Below are 19,662 nucleotides of genomic sequence, written 5' to 3' on the forward strand. Positions count from 1 at the left end.
TCTGCATTACCGACGGAGTTTTGCATTTTCACGTGGCTTCAATGGTACTCCGACATATTTAAATTAAAATATCTTCTAAAGTAAACGTTTTTCGGTACAACCTGCTCCATACTTTCTTACAGACAATGACGAGCTGTTATCTATAGGTGCAAATGTCCTTGTCAACTTAACCAGCAGTTTTGAAAATATTCAAAAGAATAAGAACACCCCAAGAAGTAGATTTTTTCCCTAGAATCGACTCGATCGAACCATATTTGTTCCCCAAAAAATTGTTAGAGTAAATGGAAATAGGAGAGTTTGATCGACGCAAGTTTGAACATTGATAAATTTTCGAGAAAGCAGGATTCCCCGGGAGTTGTTGTTACAAACAACGGTTTCGGTAAAATTTTACCGCAGGGCACAAAGCGCCGTCGTCGACGGCGATGGGTAATTTCCTCGCCGTCTGGGGCGCTTTGAAACCCAACGGGCGAAAGCACCCGTTGTATCGTAGTACATAAATTTGTCAGGGGTTACGTCAGCGTGGAACGTGTCGCGTATACGGGATGCATTATGAATTCGCAAGATCGCCGCGGCGTCCGTGCTCTTACGCGTACGAATTCGATCGACGTGGTCCAAAAACGTGGCATGCAAGCTAATTACCGGATTGACAGTGAAGCTCACCCGAGTCCGATCTGGATTCCGGCTGCGGATCGTTTAGAACTTGCCGGCTTCCAGACGCCTGCGGTGAATCCTGTATAACAGCCACAGATTAGGTCAACTTCGTCGTGAATCTCCTCGTTTCCTAGCCCCAACCGCTCGCAGATCTCGAAACGTTTTCGAAATACTTTGGTTCGCGTAGTCGGGTCACTTTTGACCAGCGATTGTTTCGATCGTTACATTTACTTTTCTGTCTTCTCTCGATCTTATTTACGATTTTTACAATTTCTGTCATCTTGTTTACAAAAAAACTCATGTTTTCACGTTTCTAAAATACCAGTGGGTCCTTAGTGACCCGACGATACACGACTTTTCTACCTTCTCTCGAAGTTATTTACGATTTTTACAATTTCTGTCATCTTGTTTACAAAAAACAAACTAATCTTTTCACGTTTCTAAAATACCAGTGGGTCCTAAGTGACCCAACGATACCCGGTTATGCGATAGTATCTCGGTCGAAGGTTGAAATTAATTTTGGGGGTTATTCGAAAATTAATCCAATTTCGAAATAACACCAATTCCTTCATGAATTTGATCTTGAGAAAAATAACTTGCTTCTTTCGTCCAGAAGAGCAAATTTTTTACTGCGACGAATAATATTCTCCGTCAGTATCGCCAACAGTATAGAAAATGAACCAATTCGAAGAGTTAGGATGTGAGTACATGCAATGTGAGGGTTCAAAATAATTAAATTCAATATACGTAGTGCTCTCATTCCGGTCTCGATTAGAATTTCGTTTCACCGGCCAAATACGTGCAAATTAAAGTTAGTACACAACAGATGCATGGAAACACCGGATATCGAAAATGGCGGCGAGTCGGATCGTACAATACAAGTTCGATTTATTTTTTTATTTCTTCGACTATTCGTTTACTAAAGAAACTATAATTCTGTTTCAGAAAACATCTACTTTTACCACATTCTCTTATGGAGATAGATTTAAAATTCTAGTACTCCAATTTGTCCTCAGAGTCGTTCGGAATTACGAGAAATGACGTAAATTTTGAGAAACGAATTAAAAGAATGCGCGAAGCGTGCGAGGGGGGGGGGGGGTGAATGGCGGAGAATATTAAATAGGAAATATTCCATTTATCTTAGTCGACGTGGCGGCCCCCGAACGAATTAAATAGAATTTATCGATCTTGCAACCATCGCGTCCACTCAGGTCCGTTTGTGGTGACCTGTCGTTTCCGCTTTTCATTCTCGCCCGCTATCGATAATCCATAAGTCTCTTTGTGATAATCGCAATCTCGACAGGTACGGAGCCCACCCTCGCGTCCCCATAGAACGTATTTGTGCTGTCAATAGATCAATATCTTTTTCAACGAATGTGTTTGACATCGGGTGCAGCAGCCTGCTAAGAAGCGGCGCCCCGAACGTTCCGCGAGAGATTTACTCGCTCTTGTCCTCCACAATGGCCGAGCAACCCTTAATTTTCATCAGTCCGTCGTCTGCTTTCAAAGATGGGCGATTAGAACACATTTTGTCTTCCATCACGATATTACCGACCGTAGATAATTATTTCGAAAAAGTCAAAAACACGCTATCCTCGTTTTTGAAATAGAAAAATTTGTTTCGGGTACTTCAGCTCCATCCCCTGTCGATAAACGAAAGAGCAATGAATAATTCTACTCCGGAGACTCGAGTCTTCGCCGCAAGTAACGTTAAAAGAGAGGAATGGGGAGAAATAGTATTTCTGTTTCCGCAGTGAAGTGAATACGAGATATTTCAGACAGAAACGTTTCAATTTTTCTTGTAAAACGGCGAAAATGGTAGAAAAGCCGGCGAACGCTCCCCCAATTTGCGCGATCGAACAATCCGGACTAGAAACAAAGCTGAGTATCGTTTCCAAAGCGGAGATACTTCCGCCTGTCGCGCGATTACGAGAGGAATATTGGTTCGTGATATAGACCAGTGCTTTTTTCTCGGTTTCGATAATTCTTCGGCGCCCGCGGGGGCTGCCGGTAAAAATAGATGAAGGGTGAATAATGTCTCGTCTGAGCGTCCAGATGGAATCCACGTAACGTTCTGCGCCGGACAGATAGGAGTGCAAGCTTGATCGAAAGCGTAAAATACAGGGTGTCCGGGCAGGATTCTTCGCCGTGGAATAATCGAAATTGCGAAATTTACTTTTTCTCGGTCCACGTGATCGCAAAGTCGATTTCGAAAATTGGTCACGCGCGCCCGCACGTGACCATGTCCCTGGACATCGCGAAACTACAGCACGATTATCGAAAGATGAGCAGTAACTGATACTTCGAGACCATGATAAGATAAATAAGCAAAGATCTTAACAATGTTTGCAAACGTATAAACGAGCAAAATTATTGTTTCAAATGCACGTGATTGTTCCTTGACTTCGCGAAACTATAGCACGATTATCGAAAGATGAGCAGTGACTGATACTTCGAGAACATGATAAGATAAATGAGCAACTCGAGATCTTAACAATGTTTGCAAACGTATAAACGAGCAAAATTATTGTTTCAAATGCACGTGATCGTTTCTTGACTTCACGAAACTACAGCACGATTATCGAAAGATGAGCACTGTCCCATACATCGAGTCCACGATTAGATAAATAAGCAAAGATCTTAACAATGTTTGCAAACGTATAAACGAGCAAAATTACTGTTTCAAAAGCACGTGATTGTTTCTTGACTTCGCGAAACTATAGCACGATTAACGAAAGGTGAGCAGTGACTGATACTTCGAGACCACGATTAGATAAATAAGCAAAGATCTTAACAATGTTTGCAAACGTATAAACGAGCAAAATTACTGTTTCAAAAGCACGTGATTGTTTCTTGACTTCGCGAAACTATAGCACGATTATCGAAAGATGAGCAGTAACTGATACTTCGAGAACATGATAAGATAAATAAGCAAAGATCTTAACAATGTTTGCAAACGTATAAACGAGCAAAATTACTGTTTCAAATGCACGTGATCGTTTCTTGAATTCGCTAAACTATAGCACGATTATCGAAAGATGAGCAGTGACTGATACTTCGAGACCACGATTAGATAAATAAGCAAAGATCTTAACAATGTTTGCAAACGTATAAACGAGCAAAATTACTGTTTCAAAAGCACGTGATTGTTTCTTGACTTCGCGAAACTATAGCACGATTATCGAAAGATGAGCAGTAACTGATACTTCGAGACCATGATAAGATAAATAAGCAAAGATCTTAACAATGTTTGCAAACGTATAAACGAGCAAAATTATTGTTTCAAATGCACGTGATTCTTTCTTGATTTCGAGAAACTATAGCACGATTATCGAAAGATGAGCAGTGACTGATACTTCGAGACCACGATTAGATAAATAAGCAAAGATCTTAACAATGTTTGCAAACGTATAAACGAGCAAAATTACTGTTTCAAAAGCACGTGATTGTTTCTTGACTTCGCGAAACTATAGCACGATTATCGAAAGATGAGCAGTAACTGATACTTCGAGACCATGATAAGATAAATAAGCAAAGATCTTAACAATGTTTGCAAACGTATAAACGAGCAAAATTACTGTTTCAAAAGCACGTGATTGTTTCTTGACTTCGCGAAACTATAGCACGATTATAGAAAGATGAGCACTGTCCCATACATCGAGTCCACGATTAGATAAATAAGCAATGATCTTAACAATGTTTGCAAACGTATAAACGAGCAAAATTACTGTTTCAAAAGCACGTGATTGTTTCTTGACTTCGCGAAACTATAGCACGATTATCGAAAGATGAGCAGTAACTGATACTTCGAGAACATGATAAGATAAATAAGCAAAGATCTTAACAATGTTTGCAAACCTATAAACGAGCAAAATTATTGTTTCAAATGCACGTGATTGTTCCTTGACTTCGCGAAACTATAGCACGATTATCGAAAGATGAGCAGTAACTGATACTTCGAGACCATGGTAAGATAAATAAGCAAAGATCTTAACAATGTTTGCAAACGTATAAACGAGCAAAATTACTGTTTCAAAAGCACGTGATTGTTTCTTGACTTCGCGAAACTATAGCACGATTATAGAAAGATGAGCACTGTCCCATACATCGAGTCCACGATTAGATAAATAAGCAATGATCTTAACAATGTTTGCAAACGTATAAACGAGCAAAATTATTGTTTCAAATGCACGTGATTCTTTCTTGATTTCGAGAAACTATAGCACGATTATCGAAAGATGAGCAGTGACTGATACTTCGAGAACATGATAAGATAAATGAGCAACTCGAGATTTTAACAATTTCCAAATGTATAAACAAGTCAAATTATTACGTTTCCAGTCCACGTGTAGAATTTCAGAATTTTCAAAATCGACTTTCTCGAGAAACGAAATCGATAACTATAATCCTCTGTATAATTCTAACCTCAAAATTATGTTATTCTTCATTATAATAGTTTTTCCCTAAATCGAAGATCATAGATACATTATTATTATTTAATTTAGGGGCAATGATATATTGCCCCTATTGATGTACAATAATTGTACATAATGTTAAAATAAAAGATTATAACTAAAATTTTCGAAAGGTGCATTAACACTAGATTTACGAGCATTGATCATACGTATATTTATTGATTACCTTTCATGTTGACGATTACCTTAAAATACGATTTTTCTTTTAATCAGAATTCATGCCATTGCATCAATCAAATTCAACGTAAGTTGTTAAAAAATAATATTCACGCGTTCTGCAATTTTTAAATATGGAACCAGACATCCGTCAAATTGACGGCTTCCGTAAATCTAGTGTTAAAAAAATTTATTAGTTAAATGCTTTTCCGAGACCATTTTGGCAACTCGTCGAATTCGATGTGCTAGGAATTGGAGGTAGGAATTTAGTTCAATTTCTGGTGGTGTCAGAACTGGAGGGACACCCTGTACGGTAGTCCGTATTGGGTACTTTTGTTCCATGATCGAGTATATCAAGTATTCTGGTCGAGTAACAAGTGGTGCACACGTCACGTCACGTGTCAGACGCAGCGCGCACTACACTCTCGGTCCTGTGCCTTTTACCAAAAACAAGGACGAGTATTCCTTGTCGATAAAAGTCCACGCTGCCCTAGACCCGTTTCTCAAACTCATTATTTTGTTCCTCACATATCGTCGAACCGCGAGACTCTTTTTCTTGGCGAACCGGAGGATCGTAACAATACGAAAGCGCAGTGTACTTCATCGAGATTCGAGCTAACAACAATTCAAAACGAATTCGTCTCATCCAAACAAGTTCAATTTCTCTCTATCGATCCAAAATTATAAAAAAAAAAAATTTTTTTCCCCCCACCTCGTTAAAATAAATTCATTTAACACTTTGACTGCCACCTCATCCATATATGGGTGACAGGATTTACCATTATGATACTAGAAAAATTAATTCTCAAGTTAAGACATCGAGGGAAATAAATTTGTAAGTAGCTTACAATGGTTTCAAATAAAAATTTTACTTTTGCAGAATATTATACGGTTTGGATTTGCCGTGAACGTGTTAAACGCGTACACGGAATTTTTACCGTAATAATTACATTCAAATGTCCCGCACAGCACGAGTGCAATCTCCTCTCGTATTTCGAGAAACCAAATTCGAAATTCGGGAACCGAATTTATGAAAATCTGGAAATAGTCAAAGGGGGGGATGTTCGTTATATATTTCGCTATTTTCAATCGTAATCGCTTGTTATCGTCGCTAAACTTTCGACCAGTTTCCTGGATCGTGGACGATTCAAAATGGCGTCCCTGCGATTTCCAAACTTCCGTGCAACGTTCGCGCCGAGCTCCGCACGGGCGAGAGTTACGTTGCGAAAGTTTTGGAGAACGATAAGAATGGGAACGTCGATGCGACATGTATATTCGTGGAAATATGGCACGCGGCGAATCGACAAGAAAATGCCCCGCGTAAACCTGTCGCGTCCGCTGGCACGAGAAACATGCAAACAAGCTTATTCGCGCTTGGACCTGCTAAGATTACGTCGCGGGGGGGATTAAGAAGGGGGAGAAAAAAATTCCGTGGAAAAGTTAAAATCCATGTTTGTCGCGCGATGTTCTTTCCGGGTATTTGCTCGCCGCTGGTGTGGGTAAATTTTAAACCGGGTCGAAATATTTTTAACCGTCCAAGAAAGAAACGGACGTCTCGGAAACGCTGTTGCAGCGACGAGGGATGATCTCCAGGAAATTAAAAAAGTTTTGAATAGATGGATACACGTAGACATCGAGCAATTTTTTTTTTTTTTTTGTTCTTTACCAGTGAAATTCACTTTAAGGGGTTGGAAAAATTAAGCCTCGAATATTCGGATATTTCGAATTTGTTATTTTACTCTTTACAGGGGCAAAATCATATTGAAATTTCGATTAATTAATTGTTTATCGGCGGGATCGAGCGTTGCTTTCGTTTGTATCGACGGGTGTTCATTAAATTTCACAGTGGAAACATTACATCACGAAGATTGAATTTCCTTTTTTATACAAAGGATTTCATTGTTGTCGTTGATAAACCAATTTAAAGCAGCTGTCGTGTGCTTTAATACCCGCGAGTTTCGAGCGGTCGAATCCATTTTGTTTTCAACGAACGGTTCGAAGAAAAATTGACCTAAATAAATTGCTTTGTATTGTTTCGCGGGAACGTGAGCATAATCCGCCGCGAATGAGGATTAAAATCCAGTCGATGATAACAACGATGATTGTAGTATTGTGAAATTGTTTATAAGGTTCGGGACTAGCAGATCGATGTATTGATTTTTTACAAAATTTGTACAAAATTTGATTTGTACGTTTGGGAAAAGATCGATGGAGTCCGAGGTACGAGAGAGCGAACGCGTCGAAGTTAACTTGCGAAAAGAGATCTTTAACAATAATTTACAATTGTATTTGTAACTTTCTCTTCGTTTTTAACTTTGCAATTATTAAATTGTCTACGCGTTTAAATATTCGCCAGCTGTTTCGGTAATTCCGCGTGCGATTTTCCTCCATTTTGATTATTTCACTCCAGCTTTAAAACGGTATTAAAAATTTCAATATCGATAATATTTTAAAACCGACTAAAAAATAGCTAAGAAAAGTTAATCGATAAATTTGTGATAAATAACCAAAGATTTCAATATACAGATTTTAAAACCGACTCAAAAATAGCTAAAAAAGTTAATCGGTTGATCCAAGATAAATAAGAAAAATCTGTTCGTTCTAGCCGTAATGTGATACAAAAAAATAGAGACTGGAGTGAAGAATTGGAGAAAATGGCTGCAGAATCGCTCGGCGTTTTCCATGTAAAAATGTGTAAAAAGTAATACGTTAAAAATATCACAATAGTTAAGTATTTTACAGAACGTTGGCTATCAATTAGTTTCGAGTCCATTGCTCTCGTTCTTCTTCTCAGTTTGCCTGACTTCCTTATACTGAGCACCCTTCTTAGCGTCCTGACGTCTCTGCACGTCTTTCGTCAAGACGGTCATAATAAGACCAACGAGGAGCGCCGTGCAAAGCCCGATATGAACCGGAATATCCCCGTAGGTTTCTAATAATCTACCCATTATTAGAACTAGGACAATGCCGTAAACGTTATTAGTCACATTCAGAATTCCTGCCGCCATCCCTTCGGACTCCGGATACGTATATTCCGCGCATATTTCGTATCCTAAGGCCACGTAACCGGCCATGAAGTACCTGCGGAAAATATAATTGCACTTTAGACACGAGACGGGAGGGCGAAAATTAATTCTGGCGCGAAAAAAACAGCGACAGCGATCGTTAAAAATTATTGCGAGAAGCCACGAAACGTTCGAACGTGGAGAATCTTTAAAAAAATTTTCTTTCCAAGTACTTTTCAGAACTGGAATTATTTACAAAATTTCTTTCAGTCCTTTTCTCCAGCCCAGTTATAAGAATTTTAATATTTTTTCGTTCGTACGAACGGATTGAACGGTTTTATTCTGGGCGATCGCGTTTGTAACGGTCGCGCGGCGTATTTGAAAGCTTGAATCGCGTCGAGATGCGCGCGCAGTATATAGTACCCCAAGAAAATGGCCGACAGATACACCATCCATTTCATTTCGAGGCACGTGAACACAGCGAAGAATATCTGGCCGCACAGCGACAGAAAATAGACGATCACCGTCGTTTCCCTGCAATTTACACGTTCAGGTTTATTAAAAAATAATTAACATAAACGTAAAAGATTACATTACGAAGAACAATACATTGAAGTAAAAGTGTACGAACGAAGCCACTATTATTCATGAATGGATATGTTAAATGGATAACATAACGTAGTTTTATTGGCAGAATTTTAAAATTAAACAACATAAACGTTCTTGATGCTTACAGCAAATTTGGAACATATCTGTTCATAAATTGAAATAGTAAATTTTACACATTTAAAAAAAAATAAAAAATAGAATAAAATTCATGCAGAACTAAAAGTTCAACAAAAAAAAGTATGTAGAAAAATAGAAAATCGGCGCGTGGCAGTACGCTTACTTGAATTTATGCGTTTTATCGAGAATAACTCCGAAACTGACGGAACCTAACATCCCCGTAATGATCATGGCCAAACCGATTCTACCTGCGTCTTCTTCGCCATTCTGTAAAACATACAACGTTCCGTAATTAGCCCCTGAACCTTTCCTCCAACGATATTCCGCGAGCTTACGATTCAATCTCCTCTAGATTTTTAATCATCATCCTATACGGTGGGAAATTTTGTCTCGTCTGGTTCTCACCTTAAAATGGGCCAGAAATATTTGATTCAACAACGTGGCCACCGCGTTCAACACACCGACGTTCAAGCCGTACGTGTTGCAGAGCAACAAATAATATTTGTTTTTAAAGAGTCTTTTCATCGGTTCTACGAAGCCCTCCTCCGTCTCCATTTGATTCAATTTCTGCAGTGCTCGCGTCGTGCTCGGCGGCAACTTCGGATCGTCTTCCAAAACTATGCAAAATAATTACTTCTTCAGTGATAATCTAGCGTGCGTTTCTAGCAATTTCAAAATAAGTTGGAACAAGACAAATAATTACGTTTCTCGACTTCGCGAAATTATAGCACGATTATCGAAAGATGGACACTGTCCCATACTTCGAGTCCACGATTAAGATAAATGAGCAGTTTGAGATCTTTGCAATGTTTGCAAATGTGTAAACAAGCCAAATTATTGTTTCAAATGTACGTGATTGCTTCTTGACTTCGCGAAACTATAGCACGATTATCGAAAAATGAGCACTGTCCTATACATCGAGTCCAGGATTAAGATAAATGAGCTACTGGAGATCTTAACAATGTTTGCAAACGTATAAACGAGCAAAATTATTGTTTCAAATGCACGTGATTGTTTCTTGACTTCGCGAAGCTATAGCATGATTATCGAAAGATGGGCACTGTCCCATACTTCGAGTCCACGATTAAGATAAATGAGCAACTGGAGATCTTAACAATGTTTGTAAATGTGTAAACAAGTCAAATTATTGTTTCAAATGCACGTGACCATTTCTTGACATCGCGAAACTATAGCACGATTATCGAAAGATGGACACTGTCCCATACTTCGAGTCCACGATTAAGATAAATGAGCAGTTTGAGATCTTTGCAATGTTTGCAAATGTGTAAACAAGCCAAATTATTGTTTCCAGTGCACGTGACTGGCCCTCGACCTCACGAAACTATAGCACGTTTATCGAAAGATGGGCGCTGTCCCATACTTCGAGCCCACGATTGAGGGGCCTTTCTACCTTGTGGAATTAAAAAAATCGAATATTTGTTGCATTGTCTTTTAGTATGTAGTCTCGAAAATATATCTACCAAATATTAAATTGAAATTTGAAAAACTAACGAAGTTATAGCAATATAACAACTGGACGTGAAACTTTAAAGCTGTTTTTCTCGAAACTACATTTTTCGGCACTGCGTATGTGATAACGAAAAAACTACTCAAGATATCAACATGAAATTTATACAGTATCTTTAGAACTGGTCTCCCTATAGCACAAACTAGGATAATTGCGATATATGCAATACTTTTTCTTTTATTAACGAAAAAGCAACCGAATATATGAAAATATTCAGTATTTTTCCGTAAAATAGCTGCCATTTTGCCATTTTTTGTTTTTTTGAAATGATCCTAGTTCATGCTATAACCACACTCATCTACATTAAGAATATCGTTGGTTTTTGGATTTCGGATAACTTGTTCGCGAGATATCACATACGCAGTCGGACGCCGTTCATAAAAAACTGTTGTTTGTTGATCGACAAAAACAGCGTAATCAATAGATATTATGCGTTGCAAAAATTCGTAAATATAGCTAAATATACAATAAATGTATCTACAAAACACGGAATTAATCGCTCTTTAGTAGCCCGCAAAAAAAAATCACCAAGAAACACATATTTTTCGTGCCTACAAGGTAGAATGGCCCCTTAAAGCCCCTCAAGGTATGTAAATGAGCAGTTCGAGATCTTTGCAAATGTATAAACAAGCCAAATTATCGTTTCCAGTGCACGTGTAATGTTTCAAAGTTTTCAAAATTGACTTTTCGCGATTACTCCACACGTTTCTACATTGTCCGTCATTTTTAATTCCTCTTTTCTTTCTCCCGCGCAAAGTTGGATACCGCTTTGTCTCTCGGGGAAGAAGATAAGCTGGCATAAAAATAGACGTCGTTGTCAACGCGATTTACAGTCGAAAAGGTGGCCCGGAACGGTCGCGTTGATTTGTGTTATTATCGTAATTTTGTATTTTAAATCAGATACCGGTTTCTCCGTGACAAACTTACGTAGTATGACCAGCACGAACACAATCGTGATGATGATGGCTACGCCCCAGAAGAGCTGCGACAAGTTAGTGCCGATGTCGTCCAGGTCTTTGTGATTTTTCACGATTATCGGCGTGAGCAAGAAACTCAAGGCTATCCCGAGCTGATTGCCAAAAATGCTCAACGACGTCGCGGTGGACACTTCGCTGGTGTCGAACCATTGCGCCGCCAGTCGTCCAGGCAACGTCAGAACTATGGTCTGATGCCACGCAAAGTGTAAAGAAAACACAAAATATTATTATTAAACAGCTGCTCTAATCTTGGTGACGAAAGTTAAATCGTCAACCTCGCAGATCGAGTTTCCTTTAAGGATTTTTTGGGCTAAAAAAAAAAGAGCAAAGTGAACCACGAGGACCTCGCATAATTCGATCACCATACCTCGTATACAAAATGGCGAGTCAACGAGAATTTTTTCAAGAAAGAAACTGAATTCCACGACTCGGTTGCAAGACATCAAAATGGCGTTAATTGCACTTACATTTCTCAAAGAATTTTCAATTGGAAAAGAAAAATAACAAAGTTTAAATTACTGTAAATTTTCTATTCGTCCACTTCATATTTGCATAAATTCAAATTTCATTTACATTTCTCAACGAACTTTCAATTGGAAAAGAAAAATAACAAAGTTGAAATTACTGTAAATTTTCTATTCGTCCACTTCATATTTGCATAAATTCAAATTTCACTTACATTTCTCAACGAATTTTCAATTGGAAAAGACAAAATAACCAAATTGAAATTACTGTAAATTTTATTATCCTCCAAAGATAATTTAATTTTCTCTGCTCCATGTTTGTTTATATTCAAGAGTGAGAAATAATAAGTCGCAAATTAAAGGATCAACGTGGTCCAACAAGATTCAAAAACAATGCAACGTTTGATGTTTGTTTGCGCGCCCGAGACACGAGTGCCTTCGACGTTCTTTTTTTCTTTTTCGAGTATAGTAATTCTTCACACGGAAACGCAGAGATTTCATTAAGCTCGAAGCGTATTCGGCGAACGTGCAATCATAAATCGTTCCGCGAGATACCGTGCTTCGAGCTTAAGCTTTGGGCAGATAAAGTTCGACTAGACTTGTAATACCTCGCATTGGCATTAATTTACGACGCCTTCTCACGAACAACGTTTTCACCGTATTTACGGACGCTCGATTTTTGTTTTACCGTGGCTAATTCCAATGTCCACGAATGTTTTTTCCGAAATTATACGCGCCAAGAAATAATTTATATCGCGATCGTTTTTTAATCTAACACCTCGTGTAAGGCTAATTCACTGTCCCGCTAAAATCAAAACCGTAATTGTCCGACACAAACGGCACGATACTACTGAAAAAATTCGATTTCAACCCGTTCGATCGATATTTTTAAACGTAACAATCGTTTCGAACTTTTCGATTGTCGGCCATCTTTAGAGGTTAAACGAAACTCCTCGCCTCGTAGAATCGAGCAACGAAATGGAACTTAAATTTATGAAAAAAATCAGTGTTTCCACGGTCCTGTTGAAAGAAATATCGAAGTTGAAAATAATAATTACTCTAATAACCGATAAAACTCAGAATGAGCCTGAAAGAAATATTTTATACGTTAGAAATTGCTCTCCTTAAAACTTGTCTGACACAAATGGCAGATTACTACTGAAAAAATTCGATCGATACTTTAAACACAATTAAACGAGAATCGTAATAGCCAATCGATGCTAATTAATGAAACTCTTGCAATATTACTTCTCAAAGGCAGACCAAACGCGATCTATAATTTGGATACTTGCTGTCAATAGGTCTATAAATATTTTCCAAATTATTTTAATTAAGAGAAAGAAACATAAGTCGTTGGATCAGGTAGTACGTATCGTCCCGTCGATATTGGGGCCCACATTTCACTTATCCGGGACGTGAACGCTTCGCAGTTATCCGGGTATTGCTAACCTGCATGGCAGCGACGAAGGAGTGTCCGATGAAGGTCACGTAGAACCTGTCGGGACTGACGGAGAAAACTTTGATCCACGAACCGAGGCAACTCAGTCCACAGCCTAAAATGTTGGTCCATCTGAATCCCAACCGGTCTATTATGTAGGTCACAGGAAAGATGAGGACCACGTAGTAAGCCATGAACGCCATGGCCGTCCAGTCGACAGCCAACGACGAGACATTATAGTACCTGGACCATTCAAAAATTCACGAATACCCTCCGTTCTAAACGTCCACGATTTTTCGAAACGTTATTCGCTAAACCGCGGATACCTTGATATTATATTGGTGATTATAGAATACTGTATCCACTGGAAGGTGCTTATCGCCGTGTACGTAGTAAACAATACCAGAATCAACCATCTCTTTTTGTACACCTTTATCTCCAAAGGGTCACGATCGTCCCTTTTCGTCCCGTTCACTATTTTCTCCGGACAACTCGTGCACATTACTTCCTTCAGTTCCCTGTCGTTGGCCATTTTCGCGCCACGATCGATCCCAAAACCTCGACGAACGTGGACGCGGTTCGCGTAGAGATCGTTCTTCGCGCGTACTTCGTTCGATCGTGAAAAATCGTTAAGGCACGGTCTCGTTCGTCGCCATCGAGATCCCACCGTTCAACTTCATTCGACGATTCCCAACGTGTTCGCCCGCTGATCTATCGATCGACGTACCGTACTATCGCGCGTTGCTAGACTTCCAACCTCGACTCGTTAGGAACTGCGTCTTCCGCGGGTGTTATTGCTTTTTGTTTTATCTGCGTTCACGATTAAACAAGAACAGCTGTACTATAGATCGCGCTGCTCTTATCGCAACATTTTTATCGCATAACGCGACGACATTAGTGTAGTGCTATCGAACCGATCCTCTTCGTGATTTTCCGTCTCGATCGATTGCCCATCGGTCGATTCAGCGCCGTTCCGGGGAGGGGAGGGTAAATCGCTCGAAGATTGCCAGCCGCGTAGTCAAGAATTAAGCTCCTCCCGCGACATCTATCAGGTGGTTAATCTCGGAGGTAAACAATTAGTCGAAACATGCACACTAATCTCGCCGTGTCCCATGAGACGTGGCTGTTGTTATGAGAAAGTCGCTGGCGCCATGCTATTATTGACTTCGGTGCGCGGTGTGTACGTTACGGTTCGCGATCGCTCAGAGAAGCTACAGGACCGTTCAAAATCACGCGATCGAACGGAAATCTCGTCCACCGGAACCGTACAGCTCTTCCAGAAAGTTATCGAACTCGTATACTCATTCTTTGGAGAAATATATTCAACGATATTATAAATTTAATATTCGAGCGATTTGTTTTTTTTTATTATTGTATTGTATCTGGCTCTAATTTTTAGACTCGAACGTTTGCACTTGAAATATCATTCGAATTAATTGAACCTTGTATTAGCAAAACCGTGGATTTAAATAAGAATTTTAGTGTTTTGAAATCGTAGAGAAATAGACACCATTATACTGTTCAACTTTTGCTTTTACAATCTTTTTCTATGGTTTATTAAACTCGAGATATAACTGGTTAAAGGTGAGCTTGTTGTCCCTCTGTGGCCCCAGTTGCCATATTTCCAGTTGCGTACAATACTACATTGGGCCACTTAACTACAGAAATAAATGTTCTATATTTTCTATTTATTTTCACGCGAGGAACTAGCTTCTTCTCGATCTTTCCACGATTTCGAAATCACCTTGTATATTTGCACAAACTAGGCCAGGTTTATATCGTATATACGTTCCTCTTATCTATCGAACAAGAGAACACGTGTTTTACAGGTAAAGTTTGTCATCCGTGATACTAGATTTTTGCTCTAAAACGTTATATAAATATAGCATTTGAATGTGTGTTTCTTGCGAATTCGAAATTTCAAGTTAAATTTCGTAACAGCGTCTATTATTAGTTTGATCTTAATTGTCTGGTTAATCCAACGTAGGTAAATCGCGATAGGAGAAAGATTTCTGATACGCTATCAATATACCGGATTTACACGATCGTTTCAGTGTTTGACAAATCTCACCGGGAGTACGATAACCGTGAACTTCATCTACGAAAGATAAGGCACGATTAGTATTAACATCGTGGCCGCGTCCCGCCGCGTGTAATTACAATGAAGGAATGATCGGTACAATGAATATAACAGAAGTTTATTAGATATTACACTTTAACGATAAAGACAATGCAAATCTGAGGCTCCTTGAGTTACATAAGTTTTATAAATCTATTACAAAATTAAACATTTCCGACCCAATCCACTCCATAAACTTCGCGACATCCTTGAATGCGTTAACTTTAAAGGTAACAGTAAAAAACCTCGGGAGAAGCACGACTGACTGAACGGGGTGTACACGGAAACATTTTTTTCATTGTAAAAATATGTGACATATCCGCACCGTGGTGCAGCACCAAAATCTCAGCGAGAACAAAAAAATTTCCAATTTTCATATTTACAAAAATCACTCGAACCAAGCAGAGGTCATCGATCGAGGATCAAACGGAATAATACGATTTTTGAAAATCAAATAAATTAACGCACGATCATCGAAGAAGTATGATAAATTCGAAACAAAGTTCGACATTTTGGTAGTCCACCACACCTCAATGCGGATACTTTTACTTTACACGCAACGTCGCTCCTTTTTTATTTATACATATACCGTGTCCCAGTTGAATCTTCCAAAAATCATCTGTCCTCGAAATCAAGGTCCCGAAAATATATTACAAACGACGGATCGCTATCGTTACGAAGTCGAAAGAACAAGTTCGTTACGGATTAATATTATAAAGGGGTGTCTTCTTTATATATCTATACACATAGTCTAACGATTACTCGAGTCGTATTGTATACAATTTTTTTTTTTTTCCTCTTTATTGTTTAATAGTACTATGTAACTCTTGGGACCGTAATTCGATACAATCGATATTTAACGTTTTAACGTGTGTATACAGTGTGTATTACAAACTATTCAATTCACCGAGCAACAGTTCACAGGGGTAACACTCTGAACGTAGAAACACGTGGATAATCCATTACGTTTTTTTTTCTTTTTATTTTTTCTATTTCGTTACACCGGTGTTTCGAAGAAAACACCCGCGACGTTATCTTTGGCTGGCGCTCGGTAATGTTCGATCCAATCACATTCGTCCCACGGGGTTGATTACTTCGAAAAATTAATTCGCCTAACTTTTCTTTTTTAACAATTGTTTATAATCACCCATAAGGCGTTCCTGAGACTAAAGTTGAGCAATTCTCGTAGAAATGTTCCACGCGCGATGGAAGATTCAAGATGGATGAATCTGCTCGGATTCAAGCAATCGCGACCGTTTTTGCCTCCCTTCTTGCGAACGGATCAATCCGAGAGGTGGAAATTTCGAACTGGGAATTTAATCGTGTTTCACAATTTATTTTATATGCGGGTTCCCGGAAAAATGGCAAATCGGCGAGATAAAATTAATGTGAAAACCCTGTATATTATGTACATCAGAAAATTGTTGATTTTTAAACGTCACACGTTCGTTGTGGCCGTGATTGGAAGGGTTACGCGGCCGAAGAAACACGAACAATGGGGCGGAGATGACGTTGCAAGTAACCCTAACGCAGATTGATGCAAGAAGCGAGGCAATACTGGGCTTAGTGTCTACGAAAGCCTCCGTGGGAGAAGGTGCTCTTAAAATATGTTCTTCTTCGTATTCAGTGCCCAGGAATCGAACGTCGATACACTGGGGTCCGCTCGATCGTTCTATTTTGGCTTTCCCAATGAATCGATGAGTAACGAGACGAGCGTAGAACGGAACACGGTAACGCGTGTCGCGATAAAAATCGAATCGAGGTCGCGATATTCTCAGAACGGCGTAACGATCGTTTCGATAATAACGAACGACGATTCGATCGTATCGAAATTTTCCATTGAAAGCGACCCTTCGATCGTCGGCCATCTTGAAAAGTTACACGAGACTGCTCACCTCGGAGAATCAAACAACGAAATGGAACTTAAATTTGCGAAAAAATCAATATGTTTTCACGGCACTCTCGAGAGAAATATTGAAGTTGAAATAATAATTATTCTAAACTTTGTAATTCCTAACCCAGCAGAATTCGGAACGCGAGAAAAATATTTTATGGGTTAGGAGTTGTCCTCGTCTCATTTTGAGCATATGTTAACAATAAATAAAGCGAAACCTTAACGGAAATATATTGATTCTTAAACAGATTGATTATCAGAGCAATTCTAAAGGAAATATATGTATTTTAATTTGGAGAAAAAGAACTAAACAATTTTCTTTGGGAATTTTATTCGAACACACGAAGGGGTAAATAAAAAATGGCGGCAAAAGCCCAAATTTAATAGAGATTTAATCATGTAAGATTAAAATTAAATTTCGAAAAATAGAAACTTATGATTTTATTGTTTCGTAATTTTTGAAGAGCGAAAAATCGACGGTCGTTCCAATGGAAAACACGATTAAAATCGACCACGATCGTCAATCCTCATTTATTATGGCGCGTTCAACGTTCGATACGTTCGAATAATATTATTTGGCACGATTCGACGTGTGCGTGGGAACTCTCTCGCACGAAATGGAATTTCGGTGAAACACTCCCAGCGATTCTGGTACGGTAATTTTGCACCACGGACGCGCATAAACACTTCTGTGACGTCCTTACGATTTTTAACAACGCCAACAGTAACGTTTGGCCGTCCACGTCGACGATATCTAAACATTTGCGCATGAATTTCGCGCACCCAGACAGCCAGCGTGATCGTTCCGCGAAAACAAAGGATCGAGAACGGCTATAATATCGATTTCGATTCCTCGAACCAGCCACGGTTATTCAAAATTATTGTTACGGAGTAGCGAAAACCTTATCGTTTCCGGTTACGGTTATCATATCGGTTAAAGCGTCGATCCCATAAATGTCATCGATTCTTTGGAACAGTGGCCACACAAATTTTTTCGGAAGCCAAATGGCAATTTCCAAGTAAAAAATTTATTCAAAATTTAGAGAACCACAGAAATTTAAGTAACGCGTTTGCATAATTTTATTCAAACAGAAACATAAAAAATGGGGAGGATTGAATGGAATAAATTGCTATAATTGTGAACAAATATTCATAATCAAATTTCCCGAGCGACATTCTTTATCCTTGTTACATTAAAATCACACATAGTTTCTATCAAGAAAAGAATAAAATTTTCAAACAAATTTTTTATATATTATAATTTTCAAAGATAAAAAATAATAAAAAAATTCTACTCCAGGGGTATCTTACGCTTGTAGAACACTCTGAAAGTCGTTAATCATTCAAAATATTCACGGGGAAACGAAATTTGAGAACCCCTGAACCATGGAAGTAAGGTTAGAATCGTAATCGAAATCGATACGTTTTTTTCGATTATCCACAACAGTTACCCACGAACGGCGTTTCTTCGCAACTGTTTCCACTTCGTGGAAACTTTATACAACAGCTTGAAACAGTCATTTCTGGAGGAGTTTCGAACCCCTTGAATGAAAACTCGTGTCGATCCGAAATCGAGCACGTTTTTCCATTAGCGGTCGAAATATTGCCCTGGATGCCCGATGACGAGTCCGCGACAACTTTCGAAACCGAGTTTAATTGGATTTCCTAAATTTTCAACCGCGAGCAATCCCTTCGAAGGGTACGAAAAATTTCTCGACGGAGTCCGTGGAACTTTTCTTTATTTCCTTCGTCGTCGATCGGACAGTCGTACAATGTTCGACGTTAATGACATTCGCGTTTCTCGGGACGCTTTAAAATGTACTGCGAGAACAAATAACCGCCTTGATTTAATCAACGGGGCGATGGGAAGTTTTTAGAACCTTCTCAAAGCGTGATCGCGACCTGAAGGGGAATACCAAAGAAAATCTTTAACGAAGATAAACGCGAGCAACTTAAACATCCCAGTTTCGTTAATAGAAATCAACCATTGTCACATTTTTAATCGATACGAGAGATACATTGGTTTCCTCTCATTTTCCATGAATATTTAGACACAGTTTGCTAACAACTTATTCTTTATTATGTATAGACGATCAATGGTAAATGCAATAGCATAAAATGCAAGATCATTTCCCGATCTTCACTTTTCCGGGAGGAGCTGCTTCGCCAAAAAAATTCTGGGCCTGGAAGAATCTTCTGTAATCGTTATACGAACGTCTGTGTAAAAAG

General features: G+C 38.9%; 1 protein-coding gene across 1 annotated transcript; it reads right to left on the reverse strand.

Moving 5' to 3' along the window:
- Positions 1–7,892: 7,892 nt before the first annotated feature.
- On the reverse strand, positions 7,893–14,229 carry LOC122397474 (feline leukemia virus subgroup C receptor-related protein 2-like). The gene is made up of 7 exons (XM_043396629.1): positions 13,747–14,229; positions 13,432–13,663; positions 11,469–11,706; positions 9,419–9,630; positions 9,177–9,280; positions 8,711–8,821; positions 7,893–8,363 (listed from the first exon to the last, which is right to left on the reverse strand). Exons 1-7 carry the CDS (start codon positions 13,950–13,952, stop codon positions 8,036–8,038), a joined length of 1,431 nt encoding a protein of 476 aa, XP_043252564.1. The 5' UTR covers positions 13,953–14,229; the 3' UTR covers positions 7,893–8,035.
- Between the last annotated feature and the right edge of the window lie 5,433 nt (positions 14,230–19,662).

The sequence above is a fragment of the Colletes gigas genome, unplaced genomic scaffold, assembly GCF_013123115.1.
Source record: "Colletes gigas isolate AHSC1104 unplaced genomic scaffold, ASM1312311v1 Colletes_gigas_Sc00009, whole genome shotgun sequence".
Classification (NCBI taxonomy): domain Eukaryota; kingdom Metazoa; phylum Arthropoda; class Insecta; order Hymenoptera; family Colletidae; genus Colletes; species Colletes gigas.

Coding starts and splice junctions, on each gene's coding strand:
- LOC122397474 (XM_043396629.1), bottom strand. CDS start 13,952: ATGGCCAACGACAGGGAACTGAAGGAAGTAATGTGCACGAGTTGTCCG. Junction 13,664..13,746: donor ATCACCAATATAATATCAAG/GTATCCGCGGTT, acceptor TGAATGGTCCAG/GTACTATAATGTCTCGTCGT. Junction 11,707..13,431: donor CCTTCGTCGCTGCCATGCAG/GTTAGCAATACC, acceptor GCGTGGCATCAG/ACCATAGTTCTGACGTTGCC.